The sequence below is a fragment of the Homarus americanus genome, unplaced genomic scaffold (assembly GCF_018991925.1).
Source record: "Homarus americanus isolate GMGI-L3 unplaced genomic scaffold, GMGI_Hamer_2.0 scaffold16430, whole genome shotgun sequence".
In the NCBI taxonomy this organism is placed as follows: Eukaryota; Metazoa; Arthropoda; class Malacostraca; order Decapoda; family Nephropidae; genus Homarus; species Homarus americanus.
This window is the reverse complement of record NW_024729259.1, coordinates 7,427,544-7,453,457: the sequence shown is the minus strand read 5'-3', so window position 1 is coordinate 7,453,457 and position 25,914 is coordinate 7,427,544. Positions and strand designations below refer to the sequence as shown.

At 37.7% G+C, this 25,914-nt stretch overlaps 1 protein-coding gene across 4 annotated transcripts in view; it reads right to left on the bottom strand.

The window, feature by feature from the left end:
- Positions 1–25,914, bottom strand: part of LOC121866494 (fat-like cadherin-related tumor suppressor homolog) — a 205,712-nt gene that overhangs the window by 57,273 nt on the left and 122,525 nt on the right. For 3 of the 4 annotated variants that reach the window (XM_042366219.1, XM_042366220.1, XM_042366222.1), the window contains exons 6-16: positions 15,145–15,413; positions 9,686–9,883; positions 9,234–9,386; positions 8,738–8,954; positions 8,089–8,228; positions 5,559–5,800; positions 3,275–3,519; positions 2,418–2,604; positions 1,855–2,083; positions 1,316–1,568; positions 161–362 (exon numbers count right to left, since the gene is read on the bottom strand). In XM_042366219.1, the coding sequence (XP_042222153.1) occupies positions 161–362; positions 1,316–1,568; positions 1,855–2,083; positions 2,418–2,604; positions 3,275–3,519; positions 5,559–5,800; positions 8,089–8,228; positions 8,738–8,954; positions 9,234–9,386; positions 9,686–9,883; positions 15,145–15,413 (2,335 nt within the window). The remainder of the gene's footprint in view (positions 1–160; positions 363–1,315; positions 1,569–1,854; positions 2,084–2,417; positions 2,605–3,274; positions 3,520–5,558; positions 5,801–8,088; positions 8,229–8,737; positions 8,955–9,233; positions 9,387–9,685; positions 9,884–15,144; positions 15,414–25,914) is intronic. The other variant, XM_042366221.1, reaches the window with a different exon arrangement.

Genomic DNA, 25,914 nt, shown 5'->3' with positions numbered 1-25,914 from the left:
GATTCATTAGCTTACGAGAAACCTGAACTTCACATACAGGACACAGGCTGATTTTTTTGGGCCATTTTTCAGAAAAAAAAAAGTGCATCTTATATGCTGTAAAATACAGTAATAATTATAATAAAAAGAACACAATGTATAATCAAACCAATCAATTTACTTTTGTGTTGGAGTAAGTAAAGTAGCATTGTACTCTTGTAGGAGGAAGCGTGGTGGGACATCATTTATGTCAGTTATGGTGATTGCAACAGCAGCAGTGGTAGATGCACATAGCCTAGGCTGGCCATTATCATGAACTTTCACACTAAAGCTAACTTCAGAGATCACTTCATGATCTAAGGGGGCAACAGTTCGTATTGCACCTGAAAAGAAAGATAACATTATTATCGTAATAAAATCTTTGTTGAATGTTATCATTAGATGAATGCTTATAATATTAAGGATATAAAAGGACAAAAGAGTGAACCAAGGAAGGTTGTGCAAGAAGCATATTTGAGTAGATGTTAAAGGATGTAACAGGGATCTTAGTTGTGACATAGTTACAAGGAAAGTACCAAGTAATTATCAACTTTAGCCAAGATAACAGTGACAAAGTATTTTTATCACGTTCAAGTTAGATATCTTGCTCCATTCTTTTCTTATTTACTGGAAACAACATGAGTGATATATTGTATGGATGGATAAATGGATAGATGGGCATGGGTACAATTTGCACTCCATGTTTACTGCAGAGGTGCAAAACTGACAGTCAGATGTGAACATGATAAATGGTCAGTTGGTATTAATAGACTAGGTAGGAGTACAGTAGGGTCTCAGAGTACATCAGAGTTACGTTCATGGGATCCCAACATTTATTAAATATACTGTACCATATGAACACTTTAAATGTATAAACAAACACTCAAACCATCCTCTGGGCGACATGACACAGTTCACCCAAGCACTCGCCCGGACAATAGACATGTGTAGCAGCTGCCATGCTGTACTGTGTGCATGCTGTGATGTCACATAGAGGGACGAAGAGTGCAGCTGGGTGGCGAGACAGTGATGCAGTTACTGCCTCAATACATATGTTCACTAATACATATTTTCTTTACTTCTAAGCCACATTAGAATATTGTAATGATTTTATTTATAGTTTTCTCCTTAAACAACCCCTAAAAAAATAAAAGTAAATAAGTAAGTAAGTAAAACTCTGGACAATTGGCAAGTCCTGATCCCTTTCCCCCCAAATTGTCTGGGCTTTCGAGGATTTACTGGATATGAAAAATAGGTCATTAGAAAAAAGTTTTATAATACTGTACATGATCTATACCTGTTGATGAATCGATAGTGAAATACATCCTTGCTTCCTCTTCCAGTATGGTAAAAACCAAATTTGAATTCTGGTCAGAATCTTTATCCCGTGCAGAGATCACCAATGGACTGTTGTCCTCCATGAGCACCACAGAATTCACGGCCGCAGCTTCAGAAATGTGACCACTGTAGGAACTTTGTGTGAAGTATGGCGGGTTGTCATTTTCATCTCGAATATTTATTATTAACTGAGCAGTGGCCTCTTGTCCATTCTGGTGATGAAAAGACAAACTTAAACTCAAAAAGGGAAGAATGGTCCATTTATAAATGTTACATATGCACACTATCACAATAATAAAAATTATTCAATGGGTCATCTTTGCAGATATTAATTATGTTAACTTTTACATGATAGATAAGTATTTATTATAAACAATACTTACAAAAATAAAAATTGCAATACTAATTAAAAAATAGGAGAAACATTTTCAAAGTAATTTCTTTTTAATAATGCACATCAGTACTGTACTACCATACATATGAGCACATAAAACATACCATGGATGCTGCCAAGACAGTGAAATTATATGATTGAACTTCTTCATAATCCACAGGGATATCTAATGACACCATTCCTGATGCAGGATTTATGGCAAAGGGATTGCGTCTTGATTCGCCAATGAAGGAAAAGACAACACCCAAGCGACTTTCAGCTTCAAGAACTCCTAGGTAGTCACCTACGTGAGAAGACTCACTAACTTCAAAGACATACACCTTCTTCAAGAACCTGTAAATATGTATACAATACATGTTACATACATACATGTGCCTGCATCTTCAACAAGATATATGTATTTACAATACAAATAAGTAAATTTTTAAAGAGACAAGTTTAAAAGTAAGAACAAGACTGCTGAATACAGTCTGCTAGTAAATGTATATAACAAACACTGTATTTCGAAAAAATTAAATAACTATTAATACATCTATAATCAATGATATACATCATCAAAAGCATCAACATTCTTGAAATCATTATTTTTTTACAAAAAATAGATACATTTCCAATACCTGTATAATAATAAAATATTGCAATAAACTAAATTAGCCTTATAGCACACCTTGGAGGAGCACTATTTGCAATCTTCACATGAATGTTGACATTAACATGGGAGTGTCTGGGAGGGGAACCATTGTCACTTCCACGGACAGCCAACCAGTACTCGGGCATCTCTTGACGGTCAACAGCTCTTGCTAATGATATTATGCCTGTCTCTGGATCCAAGCTGAATACACCACCAATGTTCCCTTGGAAAATAATAAATTGCTTTGATAGTATAATTTTTTAATGAGACATCAGCAAATTATATTTTCTTTAAATTAGTCCTATGGATGGTTTTAATCATTTTTAAGAACTAAAAGATAAGAGATGAAAACACACTTCAGTTCTCTTAAGACTATTAATTTTTAGTCAGCCATCCTTAAACTTGTGATAATGATAGAAGAATTCTTCCAAAATTTACAAGAAATTACAAATAAGATGTTATTTACCTTTCTATCTTATCCTATTTATAAAACAACAATGTACCATCACTCACTCACAAGAACAACTACCGGTACTCTTCATTCATTTACATTTAATTTCATTGTTCTTTTTTTATTGCTTATTTTTATTACTTATAGGAATATTTAAATTATTTATCAATTAAGATTTTACTTTCTCATCATCTTCTTCCATTAACATCACTCTTATCATGCATACAGAAATTGGATAACTTGGTTGTGTAAAGCATCATTAAACACACTTATTCCTCCAAATATATTTTCACAGTTTTTTGTGGACATGAAAATTGTTGATTGAAGAATAAGTTATTTTACAGCTGGGTAGTTACTACCTAAACATAGGTAAGTGAACATTACCATCATCTATTATCATCAACTTAATACCCATTTAAAACACTTTATCATTTACACATACCTGATACAATGGAGTACATTATGTGGCCGTTAGCACCCTTATCACGATCAACAGCAATGACCTCAGCAACTGTTGTTCCAATTGTTGCAGTTTCAGTGACAGTACCATTATAGAGAGTTGCAAGAAACTGTGGAGCATGATCATTGTAGTCATGCACTTTAATGATAACACGAGCATAATCACCCTTTGTAGGGGGAATGCCATCTTTGACTCCAACTGTCAAAATGTGTTCTTCCTGTACTTCCCTGCAAGAAAATAAGTCATCAACTTGATTGCAAATAATATTAGTCTTAAAAAAAATTGACGAGTTACCAGATCAAATATTTATATTCCTCCTATCTGTTGCCACTGTAACTCCTTCACTACCCATTTATTATTCCAAATATAACCAACAACTATTATAAACCACATATACAGTACACTTAATACTAAGCATGTATTTACAGGATTGTCTCAACCAATGCACAAGATAAGTTCTATTTGATCACAGGAAACAACATTTGTTCATGTCAAATACAGTACATCTTCACTCACTTGCTACTTATACAAAAAGGTAAAATCAAATTTTTTTTTTTTACACATAATTGGATGGAGGCTACGAAAACATTCTTCATGCACCGATTGGTTTGACAAGCACTTTGTTCCTGATGCCCAACAGTACTGCCAAAGGAAGAACATTAACTTCAAAGTGATCCTGGTGATGGATAATGCTCCTGGACACACAAAGTTTCTAGTTGGACGCCACCCTAATGTACAAGTTATCTTCCTTCCTCCTAATACCACATCGCTTCTGCAGCCACTTGACCACTAATTCATCAGTAATGTTAAACTGTTCTACTATCAGTCACTCTATAATGACTTTCATCAGCAGACTCATTAGGGGAGTTACAACAGAGGCATAACTCTCTGACTGTGACCAGGCTCTACCAGCACCAGCTAACAAGGGGGAGGAGGAGGAGATGGTAGACAATTCTACTCCTCATGCCTCACACGCACCACCCTGCAACTGTGAAGTGTTATCAGTTCATGAATTTTGGAAGAAATATAATATTAAAAATGCAGTTGACAGAATTGTTGAGGCATGGAGTAAGATTAATGTTGCAACGGTGCTACACGCATGGAAGCCTTTGTTCACTAACCCTGAGGTAAGTGGGGCAGAGCAGACCAAGGCAAGGGAGGAGAAGCAGTCCATGGTGGCAACACTAATTGACACAGTGGAGGTAGCGTGGTTAGCCTCAGCACCAAGATTTTTAATGTTCAAGTTGAAGATTTGCAAGAAATCATTGATCAATGCCAGCAGCAACCGACATTTGAAATGTTGGAGAAGGATGAAGAACAACAAGAACAGCAAACAACACAAGCCTGGTGAACCTACAAGATGCCAGCAGACTGATGTACTCACAAGCATTGCACATCTCAGTGAACAGCTACAGTAAAAGTCCAAAATTCCGGATGCCAGAAATCCGGACCACCCGAGAATCCAGACTTTTTGAAAACTCAATTTTTTTTTTTAGCTGGCTTTTGTGTGTATGTGCGCATGCGTGAGCGCCACAGCTGCACAGCGACAACAAGCGACCACGCGCGGTCGCCACTTTAAAACGAGCAATCAAACTGTGACAACGTATGTAATTTTGAGTCCTACTCCTTCCATTTACAGAGCACTGTACAAGCCCATAATAATGGCTCCTAAAGTATATAAACTTCGGTGTGTGAAGAGAAAGAAGAACACGTTGAAATTGAGTGACAAACTTGAAATAATTAAGAAACTAGAACGTGGTGTGAGAAGTACTGTTCTAATGGAAACATACGACATTGGAAAGTCTACAATTTATAATATAAAAAAGGCAAAGAATAAAATTCTAGAATTCACAGCTTTCTCTTTAAAACTGCTCGTTTTGATAAATGAAGCATGCTATATTTGCTAATGAACAAACTATCAAAATGTACCTATTCATCTCTTCTTTATTCTTCCTTAAATTTGAATTTTAAAAGTACTGCCTGAGAATCCGAAAATCCGGACCGACCTAATCCCCAAGCAGTCCGGATTTTTGGACTTCTACTGTACAAGAATACGATACAAGGCCTCGTGATCAGAACCTTTTGTAGAGTAGAAACAAATACAATACCCCAAATTCTGGTACTGTACTGTTTGATGAGTGATTTGTACTAAGCCCAAGATTTTCTGTTTTAAGCAACTCTAAGAAGCAACAATTTCTTAAAAAATATTAAACCAACATCATCTGTAACTTCATGTTTACAAAAGAGAATACTACAAAGTTCTCACCTGTCCAATGGTTCGTACAGAACAATGTCACCACTTGTTGAGCTGACCCTAAATTTTGTTGCTGAAGAAATGTGAGCTGTGTTGATGAGAGTGAATGTTAAGTGTTGGTCAGAGTCTGGGTCAGAGGCAGTCAGTGTAAAAATAGTTGTACCAGGAGCAGTATTTTCTCCCACCTCAACCTCATACGTGGGTTCTGAGAATGCCGGCCGATAGTCGTTAACATCCAGAACAGATACAATGAGCTGTAACCAAAAGTAAAAAATGTTAGAGCATCATATTATTAGAATTATCATTATATCACAAAATACTGTACACAATATTGTCAAAGCTGCACTAGGAATAATTTATGAAAAAAATACCCCTAACCAAATTAACACACAGCCAGTGCCACTATGCTGTACAGTGATTTTTCCCTTAATATTAAAATGAGTGTTGTATGTATTAGACACTACTGCTCCCACATGCAATATGGAAGACTGACCCTAACATCCAGTTTTGGCAGCCATGTCTCATGAAAATAATGAGTTTCTCTTGAATTGTAAGACAAGTTGTGGCAAAAACCCAGAAATGTGTGGCAATTTCAAAATGTTGGGAAAGTTCAATATTTTTGGGGTAAATCAATTAACCCAAGAGCCCCAATGATATTAAATTAGCAAGAGTTCTTAAAATGTGGAATATAAAAGTTAATAAAGAATTGTGAGCTTACAAATGGAACTTTTGGCATGTTACACCAAAATATATATCTTATTCAAGTTTCATACAAAGGTACTTCTATACTTGCTGGTTAAGGATCTGGATTCAAAATTTTAAAATTTCAGATATTAGGGTTAATTAATAAACCTTGAAATATTTAAATACTTTCAGAATATTTAAAAAGTCAATTATGCTTTGTGCATGTAAGTTTTAAATTACCTTTATACAAGTAGTATATATATTTTTCAGTAGTATAGACTAACTTTGTCATTTAAATATGTTAATTTTCACTTTCCATATTCCCAAACCATCTAGCAGGCCTCTAAGTAACAGTTTGCCAACATTCTCTGAAGAAGGTTCCCATCTTTTCAGGTTACATTGCACATCCACCTCACCATTCTCATTTCAGCTTGCTCAAGCCTATGTATGTCATCCTCTTTAACAGCCCAAGTTTCACTGCCATACAACATCACACTTCTCACATCAGTTATTTTTATCATCCCTTTCATATGAAGGGAAGGTCCTCTTACCTTTAACAAAGGCAACATCTCCATAACATATTTCCAGTCACTTGCACTCTTACAATTGAACTAGCTTCAGTGTCATCTCCAGCACTGATCATATCACCTAGGTAGCAGAACTCATCGAAACAGTCCAGGAATATATCCAAAATGTTGAGCTTCTCCAGCATTGCTAAAGCCACATGATTACCTGTGCATAAAAAGTGAAAGTGGGTCCTATAGGCATAACTGCCTGTTAGGGACAGTGTAGATACAGCACACTGTACATAAAGCCTAAGTTACACAAGGCCATTATTGCACTCAACTGCATTCACTTCTCCAAGTTATAAATTTTGGTACCCATTGACAACTGAATGAACAGGGAATACCTGAAACAGGAGGCGAGCGCTGTATCAGCACCAAGTTGTCAGTATACAATAACTCCTAGGGTAGACCAGTCATAAAATTTAATTACAGGTTAGTGACCCCAGCACCCTGATGAGCCCCTACTTTCACTTCCCATTCCTCACAATTTATTCTCATGGCAATTTTTGAGCCCTCATTCAGTACCATCACCACTCAAACAAGACACTCCTCAACTGCTACCTTTCTCACTGCCCATTGTACTCACTTGGTACCCTGCCAAATGCTTTTTCTAAGTTTACAAATATTAAATAAAGGTCTCTCCCCTTCCCTAGATATTTCTGTATAATTAACTGGCCATAAATATTGCCTCTGTAGTGCCTCTACCTGGATTGAATTGAAACTACATTTCATTAATGTCGACTGTTTTCCTCATCAATTTCTCAATCATTCTTTCCACAACTTTCAGAACCTGATGTAACAGCTTTAGGCCCTTTAAATCCTGTATTCAAGTGCATTACCTTTAACTTTGCAAGTCTTCATGATCACACTCTTCAGCCATTCAGCTGGAACAGTAAATTCCATCATGATTACATTAATTAATTACGTCACCATTGACATGCAGACATTATCTGATGTTTTCAGCATTTCTGTAACTATTCCAGAGTGTCTGGCAGCCTTTTCAGTTTCCAATTTGACAACTGCTTTCTTTGCCCATTCTCTTTCAATCCTTAGGAATGGGTTTAAAACTGGCTTGACGACTTGTAGGTTGCCCATCCCATTCATACTCCTCATTCAGCAGTCGATCATAGTATTTTCTCCTAACATCCAACATCCTTGATTTCCTCAATATCAACAACCATATTACAATCCTGTTGTCATTTCTCATGCACTGATGTCCTTATTTCTACCCAAGAATAAATAATCTTCCTTTTTTTTTACATTTTCTTAGCCTATATCATGATGTTCATTACCTGAGTTGTAACAACATGAACACCATCAGTCACAGAAATTGTCAGGTTGTAAGTTGATTTTTGCTCTGCATCCAAATGGCCAGCAACCATAACACCTCCAGTATCTCGCCCAACAGTGAACATGTTCTCCTCATCACCACCTGAAATAGCAAGAAAAAATTAAACATCAATTAATTGCAAAAATTATCTTTACTTACCTTGTGGATCCAGTGATTGTGTGCAAAATAACAACTCAGATACTGTATGGCAAAAAAAAGAAAGAAAAAAGATTCAAGATTGAAATCTTACAAAATTAATTGTGCATTCACGTAAACACTGATGCCCTACATGTTCCATACTGCAACCAAATATCATAAGATTACAACCAACACACACATCACACTCACACTAAAGGGTTTGTCAATGTTTATGTGCTTCCCTCCACCCCCACTGTGACTATCCTACCACAGCACAGTCCCCAGCCATCACCAACACCCTTCCTCCTGACCAACAATCATTACATTTGTAAATAATTGGCTTGCATTCCAATCATACATTACTCAGAGTTATAAAAATAATACCCAATCATCAGAAGAAGCATGTCCTTCCTTGTTCATTACTAAGAAATAATACAGTAGTAAGAAGAAAAAAATAAGGAACCAAATCTTACCAATAATATCAAACCAGAGTTGATCACCATCATCATCCTGAGCCTCAATCAGTGTTACATGGTGGCCAATGGGGTCGCTTTCTAACACAGTCACACGCACCTCAGGTTGATCGAGCATGACAGGTGCATTAGGAGAGGTTTTCAATACTGGTACCAAGTTGATGAGCACCAAGCATGAATTAGACTTCTGTGGTCGCCCATTATCTATAGCTTGGACCTGAAAATTTTGGAATAATTTCTCAAAAACCCCGATACAGTATAATAACTCCAATAAATTAAGACAATGGAGAATATTGCACACTTAAAAAGCTAAAAAATTTCTCTAAGGAGCTCTGATCTACAATCAAAGTTAAATATTTTATTTATGAACTAGAAATAATTTAATGGTATACAGCTACATCAAACCTCACACATATGTGGGAGGTTTAGGTTATATATACAGTATACTGTATATAAAACTGTACAGTACATATAAGACACATCACCAATAACATACTGTGAATTCATAATCTTCTCTTGGATCCAATCCAGCCTTTGCAGATATCACACCAGTTTTCTGGTGAACTTTAAATAAATCATGCCATTTGGTGGACTCTATATGATAACTTATATCTCCATTATCATCTTCATCTTCATCAACAGCCACAACCTGTGAAGAAAGTGACCTCACTTAGTATGATCATGAAAACTTATTTTAAAAATAGATGGAAAAATGAAGAGAATGAAATCATGAAAAACAGTATACTCAAAACAAGGCATTCCTGTACAACATGCAGCAACAACATATATACATGAACAACAAAAACAACACATTTTCTAAGCTTTCCAGTTATTCACCAAGATATGAGTTCAACAACTGTGGACAAGTCATAAACAACAAAGGTATTATTTGGATACACTGTAGTACTACTAAAGACCTGTTCTGACCCAACCCTTCAAGCTTCTTACCCTACATATAGGAATATAATCCAGCTCCACCTCCTCCTCCACCCTTTGTTGGTCTTCCAATATTTCCACAAGGCCGGAGCTCCTATACTCTTTCAGGAAAAGGGAATCTCCCCCAGATCCCTCCTCATCTTCCTCTGCATCTCTCACCCTCACATTCTTGTATGGGAGGAAGTAGTCAGCATCGGGTGAGGAGAAGTTCTACGCAGCCACATGATATAGATTAGGGATTAGCTATTAGTGGGTTATTGGGCTAAGCAAAAAGCAATACAGTAATGGTAGGCCATGTTTTGCATAAATGTCAGATTACCATGCGTTTCCTCCTATTCAACATATACGTAATACATGTCTGGGCTAACTTTATGACACAGCATCTATATTCTGTAGTATCATTAATTATAATACAATTCATTTTATGTTACCTTGTCAAACACACTCCTATTTGGTAAAAAAAGAAAAAAGAAAAGAAAGGAAAAATATTATTTACAAAAATTTTCCTGTAAAATTAAGCAGCCATCTGCAAGTACCAGTACCCGTATGACAACATAGCATTAGTATTAGTGCTATACTTTCCAGATTTAGTTACAGTGCACTTAATCCATTTTACTATGAAAAACAGAAATAAACCGGAGAAGGGCTTTTGAAATTTTGAAATGTTACCATTTATTCTGTATTCTGTATTAATCTTCCTTTTTTATTTGATAATTCAGGTAAAGTAGGCATATAATTTTTGCTCTTATGTTATACTTAATGTAACTGGTGTTCAGGTGAAGTGAGTGATTGTTTTATATACGTATACTGTACTATTCAAAAATTATATTATTCTTTTCAAGCCTTTTCTTACTAATATGCAGGGTGGCCAGAATCAACATCAATTACCATACATACTGCACTGTACTGTACTCAAACTTCCCCTCCACTCACAGTCATTCATTCATTGTAAATGTTGTACTTGAAGTGGTCTTATTAAGTTACTGTTCTCCCCTTCCTCAACAGTGCTCTAATTACCTACCTGATTTACCCCTGATTCATACTCACAATCCACCATCACCCATTCCATAAAATTCAGTCAATGTCTTACTCTCCAATCAATTGTGACCATTGCTGATTACTGAATGTCCATCCTACACTTCTAGTATGCACTGTACTTCACCACATCTTTCTATTTCCTATCAGTCTTCCCCTCTCCCTAAAGCCATCCACCTATGAAATACTCGTACTCTTCATCCTCTTGATAGGTCATATCCACTGAGGGATACCCTGCTATGCTTTCTGCTCAATTTTTTCTGACATCCGAATCTTTTCCATGCTTCTGAATACATCGCCCCTGTATCCTACTCTTTCGAAACACTTCTCTCAAGCAAATGCTTCTGATGCTTGTAATACAGTAAGTCCTAGTTTAGCATTACCCCCGACAATGTTGTTTCGTTATAACGTCGCTACTCTTTAGAAATCCATGATTAACAGAACGTCCCGCTGATTCAGTATAAAGTCGTCACAGACTACTTTGTACGGTGCATCACCCTCTCTCACACAGTCAGAGCGGGAGGAGGAGCCACCCTCCAGGTCTCAGTGACTTGCCACCCTTCTCCTCTCCCGCCTTCATCCTCCGCCTCCTCCTCTCCCGCCCTCCTCATCCTCTCCCCTCCTCATCCTCTCCCACCCTCCTCCTCTCCACTACCCACCACACACTCGCTGTACCTCCGCCCATCAGTGAGTACTGTACAATACAAAAATGATTTAGTTTATTTATCTTTTTGGATGCATAATATATACTGTACTATTTTCTATAAAAATTCCATTGAATTTCTGTATATGTAATGTATTTTAGGGGACAAAGGGAGGCTGAGGAACGTAACTCCTCTATTTTATCTATTTCTTATGAGGAAAATTGATTCCGTTAACGTTGAAGTTTTCAGGAACGGAATTACGACATTAAGCGAGGACTTACTGTATGTTTATCTTCCAATTACCCAAAGTCCAGGCTTAAGACCCATAAAATAATATCAGCTCAACGATTCCCGTGTACATTCCCACCTCAGTACATTTCTCAATGAATCTATTGATTTCTTCCCTCTGACATTCTATGGTTCATCACTATTGACAAATCCACTTCCAGATACAGTATCTGAAACACTTCACTTCCTCCATTGTACAGTACAGTATCACCATTTAAGTTATTCATTTCTCCTTGTCTTTCATATCTATTTCTTTTCATCACCTAACTTTTGTTCACATTTACTATTAAATTTATCTAATAAACAATCTTCGAAACAATTTGTAATTTTTCTTCAGAACTGTCCACGAGAACTGTCATCTGCATAAAGCAGCTGACTCACCACCCAGTTGTATTCCTTATCATAAACTTCCTCTCCATTATTTTTGGTTTCATCTTTTTTACTACTATCTATGAAAGTTTTTAACAAACATGATGATATTACACAGTCCTTCTTTCCTTAAGAACCAATTTTCTTTTTATATGACAAACTCTTAACACATGATTCACTCTCACCATAAAAACTCTTAGGCATCCAGCAACCTTCTCTTCCTCCTCCTCAATTATTGCTTTTCCCTCTTTTGCCTTTGCTCTACAACTGAATAATGTTTACAGCTCATCTGCTTTGTTTAGAAGTTGTTCCTAATAATTTCCCCATCACTCTTGCCCTTTTTCTTGCAATACTGTACAGCACATCGCTTCACTTGTCTTCCCCATATCTCTAGTCATTCCTCTTTTTCCCCTCTATCATTCTAATTATCATTTCCATTTGTTTTTCTCACACTATCAGTTCACTCTAGAATTTTTCTTGTTGCAACAATCTTTTTCCTCATCTTTCGTCTGCTCTCCTTTTGAATTCTTTCACTAATTTCTTTTCTTTCCTTCAACAGTCATGCGCCGGTTAACGTCCAACCAAACAACGCCCGATCGCATATACGTCCGTGCCCCTTAAAAAAAAAAAACACACACACACACACTTCCGTGATGCTTGCTGGACCACCACTCCATGACACCCTGACGGAGACACGATGATCCTCCCCATGCTGGCCAGATATTGTGTGTTAAAGGAATATCCTTCCTTCCTTCCTTAGGCATTTGCCTCCAGGTGTAATGTTAACCTACATCTATTGAGGATAAAATCTTTCACTTACAAATTGACAATAACACATTTGCTGTAATCAGACATATCTAGTTGCCTCAACAATTGCAACCCCAGTTACAATTGGGGTTGCAATTTCAAATTCTGTGTCATTACTAAAGAATAACGAAGTCTCTGGTGCACTGCACTCTAAGATTAAGAGAAAACGGACGACTCAGGTGTCCTGAAGTGAGAGAAAACGGACTCCTATGACGGGGCACTCAAATAAAGAGACATGGCTACATGTTTTGTGGACTACCCACTGTACAGTATTGATCATATCCTTTTCATCACTTTGTAATAAACCTAGCCATGCCTATGTGTGTTTATGATATTTACCATAACATTATATATATATGTATATTTAGTGGGTCTAAATGTCCGTAAAATGGGAAACTTGGGGATGGGTGCCTGGAACCAATTAGAATAAATCCCATAGGTTTATGTAATTTCGGACAACGTCCATCTCGGTTAACATCACGTTTCCAAGAATGTATCTAGGACGTTAACCGGAGCATGACTGTAATCTCCTTGTACTTCCCCCTTTTATTGTCAGTCCTTAATTCCAACTTGTACTCGTATGCTCTTTTCTTCTCCTTAATTCTTATTGTCAACATCTCATTCTAACATTATTTCATTCATATACTGTACAGTACCTGTATACTGTACTGTACTACCAATATACAGTACTGTAAGGTACAGTATATAGCCTACTGGTACAGCAGTTCAGTTATATGTACAGTTTATATATATACTGTACACATAAATACACTAAGAGAGGAAGTGATTGTCTACACACACATGCATGTATTTACAGATCTGGCAATAAAAGTACTAAACAGTACAGTACATGTATCGCTGTTTGGCCTGGCCAGAGCCAGTATCTTGGAGTGTAAAGATTACATATTATACAGTACAGTATACAGTACAGAGAGTCCCTGGGTTATGAACGTCAGACTTACAAACACCCACCGATCCGAATGAGTTCCCATAAGGTTAATTATTTTAAGAATCCGACATAGGCACTATACAGTCCCGGACGAAAGTTCTCACAACAGTCAAGGTGGGTGGTGTAAAGTCCGCACACCTTTACTGGATGACAGGTCCACTGTCCAGCCATTGCCTCCCCACCCCCTCCCACACAGGAATTTTGAAATAATGAATCATTTATCTCGATTTTGAAGAGAAAATTTCCGTTACATGCTCTCTTATTTTCAAAAAGGATCAATAACTTAAAACTTTAATTGAAATACATAATATTCTTTAAACACAGACCTTATAATGTACAGTATTACTGAAAAGTAAATACAATAAAAAAATACCCCCTTATAACTGGAACAACTGCAGTGAATATTATTTCTAACACCCTTCTCCCTTCAGCAGTGATACGCTTCTAACAATCTTCTCCCTTCAGTAGTGAAATTGTTCAAATACCCTTCTCCCTTTACAAATATTTTAGGTAATTTCCTTTGATATAACAACTTTATTGACTAAACGAAGTTTCGTAGTAAATTATAATTGTAAGCTAATCAAAGGTCTTAATAAATTGTTAACGTCTATTACACACATAAAAACACCTCTGTACTGCTGCAGGAGTGACTTTACTGAGTTCCCTAAACAACATAGCCTACAGCAAGTAAAATGAGTCAGAAATATGAATAAAGTATAGTATCAAAACCTCCAGGCAAAACTAAATTACTGAAATATGCTATGTATCTATTACTCTTTATATTGAAGGATTATACTGTGATCAGTGGTCTGCACTTCTAAACAAGGCGGTCATGCTTGGTATTATCACGCCCATGTGCTGTGTGGGTGATACACGAGAGTATACAGTAGTACATGGGTGACAGGACGTGACACAATATTCAGTGTTATTACACTTGTTAGCAGTAATATTCGGCATCCGAAAACAATCCCATAAGGTTAATAAAGCATTGTGTTACGATGATAGGGTATCCACAAACATACTGGGGTGATCAGTCATCAGTGACTGACAGGCAACGTTTAGGGATCTTTCATTACATACAGAACCAACATGCTTCCATGTCCCACTTAACGATAATATTAGTAATGGGTAAATGACTTATATACAAAGCATTCTGGTTTCGTTAAAATTATCTTACTATAAAGGCAAGTTCATGTGCTATAATGGCTTATGTTACTACTATACTGTATTATAAACAGCACATGTTAATCATGATAATTAACACCCATCAAATACTACTGCATCACTAACAAATAGAATTACTGTATCACAAAATCATGATGTTCATATTATTATACTTTATTTTATGTACAAAAACGTAAATCGATAGCCTTACTTACCTGCCCAATGGGCATATCCTCTATATAATCTCTGTCTATAACTGCTTCATCCATCGGTGGTTTGGAATGGGCAATGACAGGAACAAAAAACTTGTATAATCTCTCTAAAAAGACAGGAGCATGATCATTCTCATCCAGGACGTTGACGGCAATGTAAGTGGTGGAAGAGAGTGCCGTGGTAGGGTCATCACCGTCACTGATAGTCACTTCAAGGACGTGTTCTGCCTGTGTCTCACGGTCCAAGCGCCTTGCTGTTGTGTGTATTTCACCTGAAAATACAAGAGGTTATCACTATTAAGAAGTGCATCACTGCCCATATTCTCTCTTGTGAGAGTGTAATTAGTTGGACATAATCGCCCACATTGCTCACGGGTTTTGCATCCGTTGGGTCGTTACCTGTCAATCAGGTAGATGACAGGATGTCTCCTGGGAACACCATGAGAAACAGTTTAAGCAAACTAAATTTAGGACCATATTATGGACTTGCTTGTTTAGAAGATGAAGGATAAACAAATTGAGTCTTCTGTTTAGCATCTTAAATCACTCCAACTCTCCCTCACTGAAACAACAATTAATTTTTGACTGCTAGTGTTAAAGGCGACGAAGTAGCATACAAATGACTCCGATTTTTCCTCATATTTGTTTAGGTTCTGAGTCTAGACTTAACAATAGTCATCAATAATCAAATGTCGTTAACTGCAGTAGGCAAAAGCGGAAACACGATAAATCACTTTTTTCGGTTTAGGTTTTGGCAATTATAATATAAAATGACGTAAGACTCGGGCGTGCACTAACATAATACTGTATACCAGATAGCTTTACTTACCTGTCATTTTTAGGTTTAATTTTGATTGGATTTTTAGTTACAGCCAATAAATTAATACAATTCATACAGGATACTCAGTCCGAGTCCGATTTCTAGAGGCGCAGAAAGGTTCACAGCAAAGACCGGTCGTTATCAGTGCCGGATTTGGACCTGTGGAGGCCCATGGGCAGCCTCTTTGTGGAGGCCCCCCTCATTATAACTACCCAAGAGGGTGGGGTGGCGAGTGAAGCGAGCCTAAACATCTGGGAGTTCAGAGGGGCGCTGTAAGCCCCCGGGAAAATTTTGAAATTTGAACACTTCTTTGGAGAATTTTGAAACCATATGCAGTTATATTGAGGAAATTAGAACATTGAGAAATTTTTAATTAACTGTATATTTATTGACAGTGTACAAATTCCCAACACACATACACAAAAGTGAGTCATGACTGGAGTCATTCATGTGGTTTCAAGTCGACCAGCCCTGATATAGCTACTACCGCACATGTCAAAAATTTTCAAGAGACTTCACAGAAAAGAATATATTATTAGTTATTACAGAGAGATGATTCTTTGCATTATTAATCAGATAAACCTCTACTCAAATAATGGTTCTGTCCAAGTAGCTAGCCTAATTTCTATCACGCTTCTTGCTGAACATAGTTTTACGTGATGGAATAGATAAACATGAATTTTAAAGAATGAAAATAAAAATAATCCAAATGAATAAACAAATAAAAAAAATATTGTAATATGTGGAGGCCCCTGGGCAGCTGCCCACTTTGCCCACTCCTGAATTCGGCCCTGGTCGTTATCTCTAATTTAAGTTGAGGCTCGAGCAACTGGCCTATTTGCTTCAGTATCTACAGTATTACGTAGCGGGGCAAAAAAAAAAATACTCGACTTTTCCGAAAAAAAATAAAACAATCCTCAACTGGCGATGTACAACGAAGGAATTCGGAGAACGCTGGCACTTAACCGCTGCTCTTATTAAACTGTCAGGAGGATGTATTACCTAGTCTGCTGGTTTCACACAACTGAATAAGTATACTGTTAACCAATACAAGAGTTTAAAGTTTCACACTTCAGAAGATCCAGAACATTGAGAAAAAAAATGGTGGTGGTCTGTAAGTTTAATTAAAAATTTTATTCATCTGAATCTGAAACGAATAAATCTGCTTATAATTTATTTATATAATGCGGCCCAAATATAAGAAAAGTGCCAGGGCGAATAATCACATCAATATATATATATATATATATATATATATATATATATATATATATATATATATATATATATATATATATATATATATATCACATGTAGATCCACAATGAAAACGTGGATAAGATAAATCTTGATAAAAACCTTAGCTTTCGTCTATATTCAAGACATCTTCAGAGGCAACTGGATTACATGGACAGAGAGCGGCTTAAATATACAAGGTGACCTTATTAAACATGAGGTCAGGTCATAATGATGGCATCCACTAATCCCCACACCAACACACACGTAGAGGAGCTTAAGAGAAGGGGGCGACGCGACTAGTCAGGTCAGGTCAAAAATAAGGGACCCACTAAATAACTATCCTACATCTAGATCAAAGGTTTTCAAAGCATTTTTAACCTTGGGCCACTGACAAATAAATTTATATAACATATCAGTTTTGAACTGACCATCACTAATGTTTATTAATGTTTATCAAGATATATATATATATATATATATATATATATATATATATATATATATATATATATATATATATATATGCAAGTAAATCAGGTGACTAGAATCATTGAACAGCTGTGGGTCCACACATCTGTGAGTCTGTACTCACCCCTGAAGATGAATTCACAATTTGAGCGCTGGGGAACTCTCAGTTTCTCTCCTTGTGGCTATCATATATATATATATATATATATATATATATATATATATATATATATATATATATATATAAATATATATATATATATATATATATATATATATATATATAAATATATATATATATATATATATATATATATATATATATATATATATATATATATATATATATATATATATATATATATATATATATATATTCTTGTCCCGAACAACATGCAAAAATAAAGCTGGAATTTTGCGACGCGTGAAGAGAATATAGTAACAGGGTCCAAGTCTGGGAGTCTGAGCACGCAGGCGACGCTAATGAATTTGGGTGAAACGTTCGCCTGCACTCCGCATCCAGTGCAGAGGTTTCAATCCTGTTAATGTGACAAACTGCAACTTTTAAAAGCCGATAGAACATGACCGAAATACATATCAGCGAGCGTAGTAATTCCCTAATTTCGCGACACCAAGAGTGTTCATCAAGTCAGTGATGCTGCAGTTAGGGCAAGTTACACGATTGCCCATGAATTAGTTGTGTCATGGAACTCTTTTTCTGAAGGGAACTTTATAAAGACATGTATGATGATGGCTTCAGAAGATATTTGCTCGGAAAAAAGCCAAGCATTTGCAAACATTAGCCTCTCAAGAAATACAGTTTCAGAGACAATTAATGAATGATCAGAGAATATTAAAAGTCAACTCAAAGACAAAGTTAAGTCCTTTACTTCATTTTCTGTTGCAACTGATGAAAATACCGATATAACTGATGTAGCACAACTTATACAATCCAGGTCCATTATTTTCATTTTTATTTATTTTTTTCATTCTCCAAGTAAAAAATGATTAATATATATATATATATATATATATATATATATATATATATATATATATATATATATATATATATATATATATATATATTCTCTCTCTCTCCACACCTAGTCGTTCTCGCGACCTGATCCCCTCCCTTGCGGGTGTGCCTAACCAACCAGAAAATAGTCAGCTTCGGTGCCGTCACGCCAATGAAGACAGTCAACATATTTATGGTGGTGGGAGATGACTTATGACCCAACCAGCCGCGTGCCGCCTTGCTACTTAGGGGGCCGAGTTTACACACATACACACACTGAAGCAGAGGTGTGTTGAGAGGAACAATTATGTATCTTCAAATCCCCTAAACTGGACTGAGACCTCCGTGATGTTGGTGAGATAGCATGCATGGGTCGAGGTCAAAACAAATACGTCATGCGCATCTACAGTGCTCCTCCTTTTCACTGTATGCATGACTTTACACACAGGCCCATCAGTTGTTGTTGGGCAGCTTCTACACAACGACAGCTACCAGTATGATGGACGAAGGGTCAGCTCAGAAACATAATATCCCACAACACATTATATATAATATGTAACCTGTTAAAAAAATTCATGAAGCTTAAAGTAGGAGTGACTTGAGAGTACTGCAGTAATGAAAGATGGTGGATAAGTGCTAAGAGAGATATTGCTGTACGTGTCCAAATTAACTTTGCCCATTCTAACAAGGAAAAATATAGGTAAGTTAATGAGAGGTCTGGATTAGGTGTAGTGGGGAGAACTTAATGAACATTGATGAAAGGTGAAGCGGGTGGGCGTGGAAGACAGCTGCCAGCAGTTGTCTTACCCCAACTCTTCTCTTAGTGCAAGGTGACAGGATGGTGGGGATGGGAATACAACACCAAGACCAATCACTGCTATTGACTGCCCCTACAGGCACGCAGGGGAGGTTGCCCGGATAAGGTCACTCCCTGCAGTAATATAATCAAGGTTCAAACGTTATAATTACCTTCATTACACGAGGGAGGGGGGAGGGTATTTAATTAGTTTATGTTCTTAGATCAATATGTCAAGTGTACACATATGACCTACGACACACAATATTGATACTTAATACTCTGTTTTCTGTACTGCCTCTTTAACGGGAGTATATTTCTTATCAGTGGTTCAACAACCATGGGCCGTTTTGGGAATATTAGATCATTGGTCAAGGTCAGAAATAAGAAGAATGTATTGATCATCATATTGTAAGAAAATGGTCTAGAATTACCAGAAAGGAAGGTCCGTCTTAACATCAATCATCATCATACTCACTTGCTTCGGCAGTACATATACTAAAAAAAAAAATACTAAAAGTACATCGCTGAAACTCCGAAGTACAGCCCAGCCCAGCCACTGTCTCCAATCGTGGCATCGCTGAAACAAGGTCCCACAACTTTTTAACTGTGCCCATCCAGACAGTGTGTTTAAAATGCTACAATAATCGCCTACACAGCTACACTTGTAGGTCATACCCCTTCATGTGTTTCAAGGAGGAAGCTCAAGCCTACATGCCAGAGCAAATAATTTCTGAACACCAACACCAATAAACAAGACACTGCTGTACACTATAACAACTTAATGATGCTGCCTCGTGTGAACAATTCCACACATTACAATCCGGAATGGTGTTATGAACTCCAATAAAATCGAGGTCATATGGTTAAATCTACACTAAGTCAGAGAATGTGTATTCAGCAACATGCGTAAATGTTGATTTTTCATAAAAAATCAGTGGACATGGAGACATGTTAACAAAACTACATATTATTTGCTCTATCTTCGAGGAACTAAGAGCTGGAATGACCTCTAAACTGTGACGATTCCTGTTGTCCAGTGACACCCTTCGCTAAGTTCCATCACTCGTTAAATGCCATCTCTTACTAAACCCCACCTTTCTCTAGGTGCCATCTCATTAAATACCACCCACCCCTACTCCTCGCCCTAATACAACCCATGTTGTATCGCTTCCACTCACTTGTCAGATTACTGTATACCAACTCTATTGTAAAAATGTGTATAATGCATATTTATAATATAAATGCAAAAAATAAATAAAAAAGTAATAATCTTGGTAAAATTCTAATACGTATTAACTAACACCATGTTAGACGTAGTTATCCAAGTGATACTAAATGTTATATAATACTTCTTGAGGTAAATGTTGAGTATATATCAGGTGACACCAAGAGCTCAGGCTCTCAATTGGCTCAGCCACGTCAATATTGTTACTATTGTCTACTCTGTATCTGTGCTTCTCTGGCTAAATAAACTGTTTCAGTATCAATACCACAGAGTACAAGCTATCTCTAAGTGCCACCCTTCACTAAGTGCCACCCATCACAGTGCCACCCATTACAGTGCCACCCATCACTAACTGCCATCCATAAGTGTCAACCATTACAGAATACCAACCATAGCATCAAACTGCCACCTAGAATAATGTACCGTCAGAATCCAACTAGTGTCTCGTTGAGGTGCTGCTCCTTGTTCCGCCATGATGATCTGATCCGATTCAGTTTGGTTAATTTTTCCTCTGCCCCCAGCTCTCTTACACAGCGAGAGAGAGAGAGAGAGAGAGAGAAATGAAGGAGACGAGAAGGATGAGAAAAAATGAAATAAATAAGAAAGGGAGGAGGAGGAGAGGAAGATGAGAATATAAAGAGGACAAGAATGAGAGGAAGAGGAGGTGAATATAGGATGAGAAGGAATGGAAGAGGAAAATAATGAAATGAAGGTAAGGAGTAAAAAAAAAAACGAGATTAATAAGTTTCAGAGGAGGAGGAACATGAAGACAAGATAAGGGAAAATGAGGAGAGGAAACAGTGATTGAGAAAGGCATGATTAAAAGAGAGGAAGAGGAGGTGGAGGAGATGAATAAATGAAGGACACGAACTGATTAGGGAGGCAGCAGAATAAGGAGAATAAACGTAAAAAAGAGCAAGAACAGATTACGAGGAACTGACACATACAGACAGACACAGAGACAGCACGCACGCCTCCATTTATTATACTCAGCGAGGAGAAGACGGGATTACAAACAGGGATAACTATGGTAGTGTAGGTCCAGTTTGGCTGGTTTTCGTCACCCCTTCGTGAAGTCTTTCATGATTTGTCTAATGGATATCTTTCCCGTGTGAGGAGATTTTTCTTAATTTTGGCTTAATACTGAGCGGTTCTTAATCACCTTTTCCCCACCTGTGAAGCCCAGTCTACTCCTAAGTGTAACCGTTCAAAGCTTCTCAACGATGGCTCCAGATTCTTAGTGACGTACTTATATAATTTTCCACTGCCTAGAAAAGAGAAAGGTAAATTCAGGTCTGGCAGCCTCTCTCTCAGTGTACCATCAGTGGGGAAACATGTCTGTGTTCTAACAATCTCAGTCTGAAGGGGAAACTCAAATGTGTACATCTCAGGGATTCGGGGCAGTGATCCACCATCCACTGTACCTGGGAAGGTTAAAGTGTGTTACGGTGAGCTGGTATTGGGTTAAGGTCATGCGTGTGCACACACACACACACGTGGGCTGGTCGCGGCAGGGGGGAATTTACCGCTATAATCTCTGTGAACGACCCCATGAATGCTGGTGCAGAAGGCCCGGCGAGCGATATATTCCGGGCGATCTTTTGTATACAGCACCATCCTGTCAAGACCTATACAAAAGGCAGTTGTTAACAACCCAAAGTTTTATTAGAGGCAGCAGAGAGAGAAACAGTGATACAGCGACTCATTTTAGCCCCCCTCCCTCTACACGTCAATCTAGCCTCGTGGAGAACCCCCGAGGAGGAGGCCAACTTGATCTAACTCTGGTTGTGGGAAACCCGGGTACACTTCGCAAGTAATATCTGTCAACTAGCCACCGACGCCTTGACTTGCGTCACTTAGAAGGAGAAAGGAGAGAAGAAGAAGAAGAAGAAGAAGAAGAAGAAGAAGAAGAAGAAGAAGAAGAAAGAAGAAGAAGAAGAAAGAAGAAGCCAGCAGGTAGGTGTATCCCGCACATTTAAGTCGACAGTAATTGAGTATCACACTCGTGAGTATTTGCCAATGTTGGAGCGTCTGTATGATCATAACACGAACGGAGAGAGAACAATGAACATGGCCCCTGGAGGCAGGTTAAACGGACCATCCACAACTGAACTTTAGAAGATTAATGTGAGGAAGGGAAGGAGTAGGGGGGAGGGGTAACTACCGTATCTGGAGGGAATGGGTGAGGACGGCGAGGAGAATGGGGAGAGAGAGAGACAGGCTGACGGGAAGGAGGGACAGGTTACCTGGAAGAAAGGAGAGGAGGTGGATGAAAACGATTGTGAGGGGTGTGTGGAGGAGGGTGGGGATAGCGAAGATGGTGAGATATCAAGAGGGATAGATGCTGGCAAGGGGGATGGCGAGGACACTGGAAGGACGGTAAGCCTAGCGACGGGGCATGCCGGCACCTAACCACTACAGTGACTACACTTGCAGGTGTCTCTCTGTCAATTACAACAACTCCCGCCGTAAGTATGAAGAAGTACACTGCCGATGAGAATGGCAGCGGCTTATCGCGTCGGTAGACGTGAATGAATGGGAATTATAATGTCAGTAAATATAAATGAGACTTATCGTGTCGACACACGTTGACGTATGTCGTGTGTTTATCTTGTCGACACTAGTGAAAGAGGCTCGTCGCAGCGACACGAATGTCAGGACTTCACAGTGAGGAGAGGTGGGGTGAGGGAATGTGTGTTGCGGGGAATATAGTAAACCTTGCCCTCCCTTCCCGTGACTACCGTCATGTGATGGTTGCCAAAATCTATTTCTGTAATATTTGTCTAATGAAAAATAAATTAATGAGTTATTATAATTTAAAAACATTACGTAATTGACTGTTCTTAGTTCAAGCAGTTTTATGACGATCGCGAAAGAAGCTTGAAATTATGATTCATTATCTGTAATATAAAATGTGCCTGGCAATACTTCTCTGACACTCTCTTTTTCTTTCCTGTGACATCATCAGCCATCTGAAAACGTCCGATGATATCACAATTTCTACCGGAGCTCATAATTTTCAATTAAATTTTCAAAAAATAATCGTGTTTCATAATTTTTTCGACACAAAAATGTGTCATTAATATTATAAATGAATCATGTGGACGTTAATTAGAAAACCACTTTAACTCTAAAGTTGTCCTTAAACTATATTGAAACAGTTTATCTAGCCAGAAGAACACATACAGAATGGATAATAATAACAATATTAACATGGCTGAGCCAGTTGAGAGCCTGAGCTCTCTTGTAAACATCTGATATATACTGTACATTTATCTCAAGGAAGTATGATGTAACGTTAGTATCATCTGAAGTGCACATAACTTCGTGGTAATAAGAGCATATCAAAATGTTACCATGGTTATCACTTCGTTATTTATCTTATTTATTTATTTATTTATTTATTTATTTTTCATTATATTATAAGTATATACATACTTTACAGTGGAGTTGATATACATAAATATGATAAGGGAGGGAAGCAGTACAACATGGGTTGTATTAAGGTGGAACGAGAGGACAAAGTTGTCAGTTGTCTAGTTGGCAAATATATTTATTGCAGTGGTATTTTCTATATCTACATGATGATTTCTGACAAAACGGTTTTGGTGGTACAATAAAAGCAGGAAAACAAAGTAAGTATTACAAGAAATATTAATACTTAGACAATTGATATTTTTAAGAGATGATTTAAAGGAAGGGAGCGTCGTCTTTGCTCGGATGGGTGGGGGTAAGTTGTTCCATACCTTCACTATGATATTTTAGGGAGGTCTGGGACTGAGACGAGCGCATAGGGGGTGGTCTCAGTAGGTCTGGGTATCTTAAGTTGTATCTTTGATTATTCCGGAACTGAAAATAATTAATGTCAAGCAAGTGCTGGACAGATTTGTAAACCAATGGGGCACACCAGTAGGTGTTAATGTCCTCGAATTTTAACATTTTCAATTTAGCAAATTGTTCGTTAGTGCGATAATTTTTTTTCAAGTAGGTCATTGTCCGCACAACTCCCTTTTGTGCAGTAATCAGGGTTGTGTTTTTAAGAACCAGAGCCCCCCATAGTGTGTGAGTATATCAAGTGTTGGTAAACAAGATCATAGTAGATTTATTTCATTGCTGTAAGAGTGAGTGACTGTCGAGTGTGATACATGATACCGCACTGTTTATTGAATTTACTGTGAATGGCTTGTATGTGGTTTCTCCAGCTAAGTTTCTCATCAACAATAACCCAAAGAAATTTAGTATTTTGTTCGCGTTTGAGGACTGTATTACCAAGGTACAGGGGGTCCAAATCCGGGGGTAAGTTTTACCTACTGTGAATGATCGTGTAGTGGATTTTTTCGGGGTGTATGGTCAGTTTATTACGTATTACCCAGGTCCTGACTTTAGTCAATTCAGTGTTCATAGTTCTCATCAAGGAATGGAGGTCTGAGTTGCTGGCATAGAGATTATTATCGTCTGTGAATAAGTTGTATTTTAAGAGTATGCTGGAGTGGACTATATCGTGTATGTACAACAAAAACAGTACAGGACCGAGAATGGAACCCTTGGGGACGCCACAAAAAATTGGTGAGGAGTCAGATTGATGATTATTATAGCAGACATACTGCTTCCTATTAGACATACGAGGTAAACCAATTGTGGGATAAAGCCCCTGACGCCGTTATGTTCAAGCTTTGACAGGAGGATGGTATGGTCGACAGTATCAAAGGCTTCAGAGAGGTCCAGGAATATACCGACTGTGAACTGACTGTCATCAAAGGAGTTTAAGATGTCATTAGTGAAGGATAACAGAGCACTCTCAGTCGACCTTCTAGCTCTAAATCCAAAACTGAGAGTCTGTAAGGATGTTATTGACATTGCAGAAGGAATTTAGTCTACTACATGCTAGCTTCTCCAGTATCTTAGTCAAGGCTGGGAGGACTGATATGGGGGCGGTAATTCTTAAAAAGACTTGTCCCCAGATTTTTTTTATATGCTGGGTGAACTTTAGCAATCTTCAGTTTATCCGAAAAGACATCATTAGTGAAGGAGGAGTTACAAATGTGGAGGAGAACAGGTCGTAATAAGTGGGCTACTTTCTTAATGATGCGCATTGGTATATTGTCGTCGCCTGCTGCTGTTTTGGACATTTTTATGATGGCCAGTAATTCTTCTGCTGTGAAAGGGGATAAGAACAGCTCATTTTACTGTCTGTTTTGCAGGTA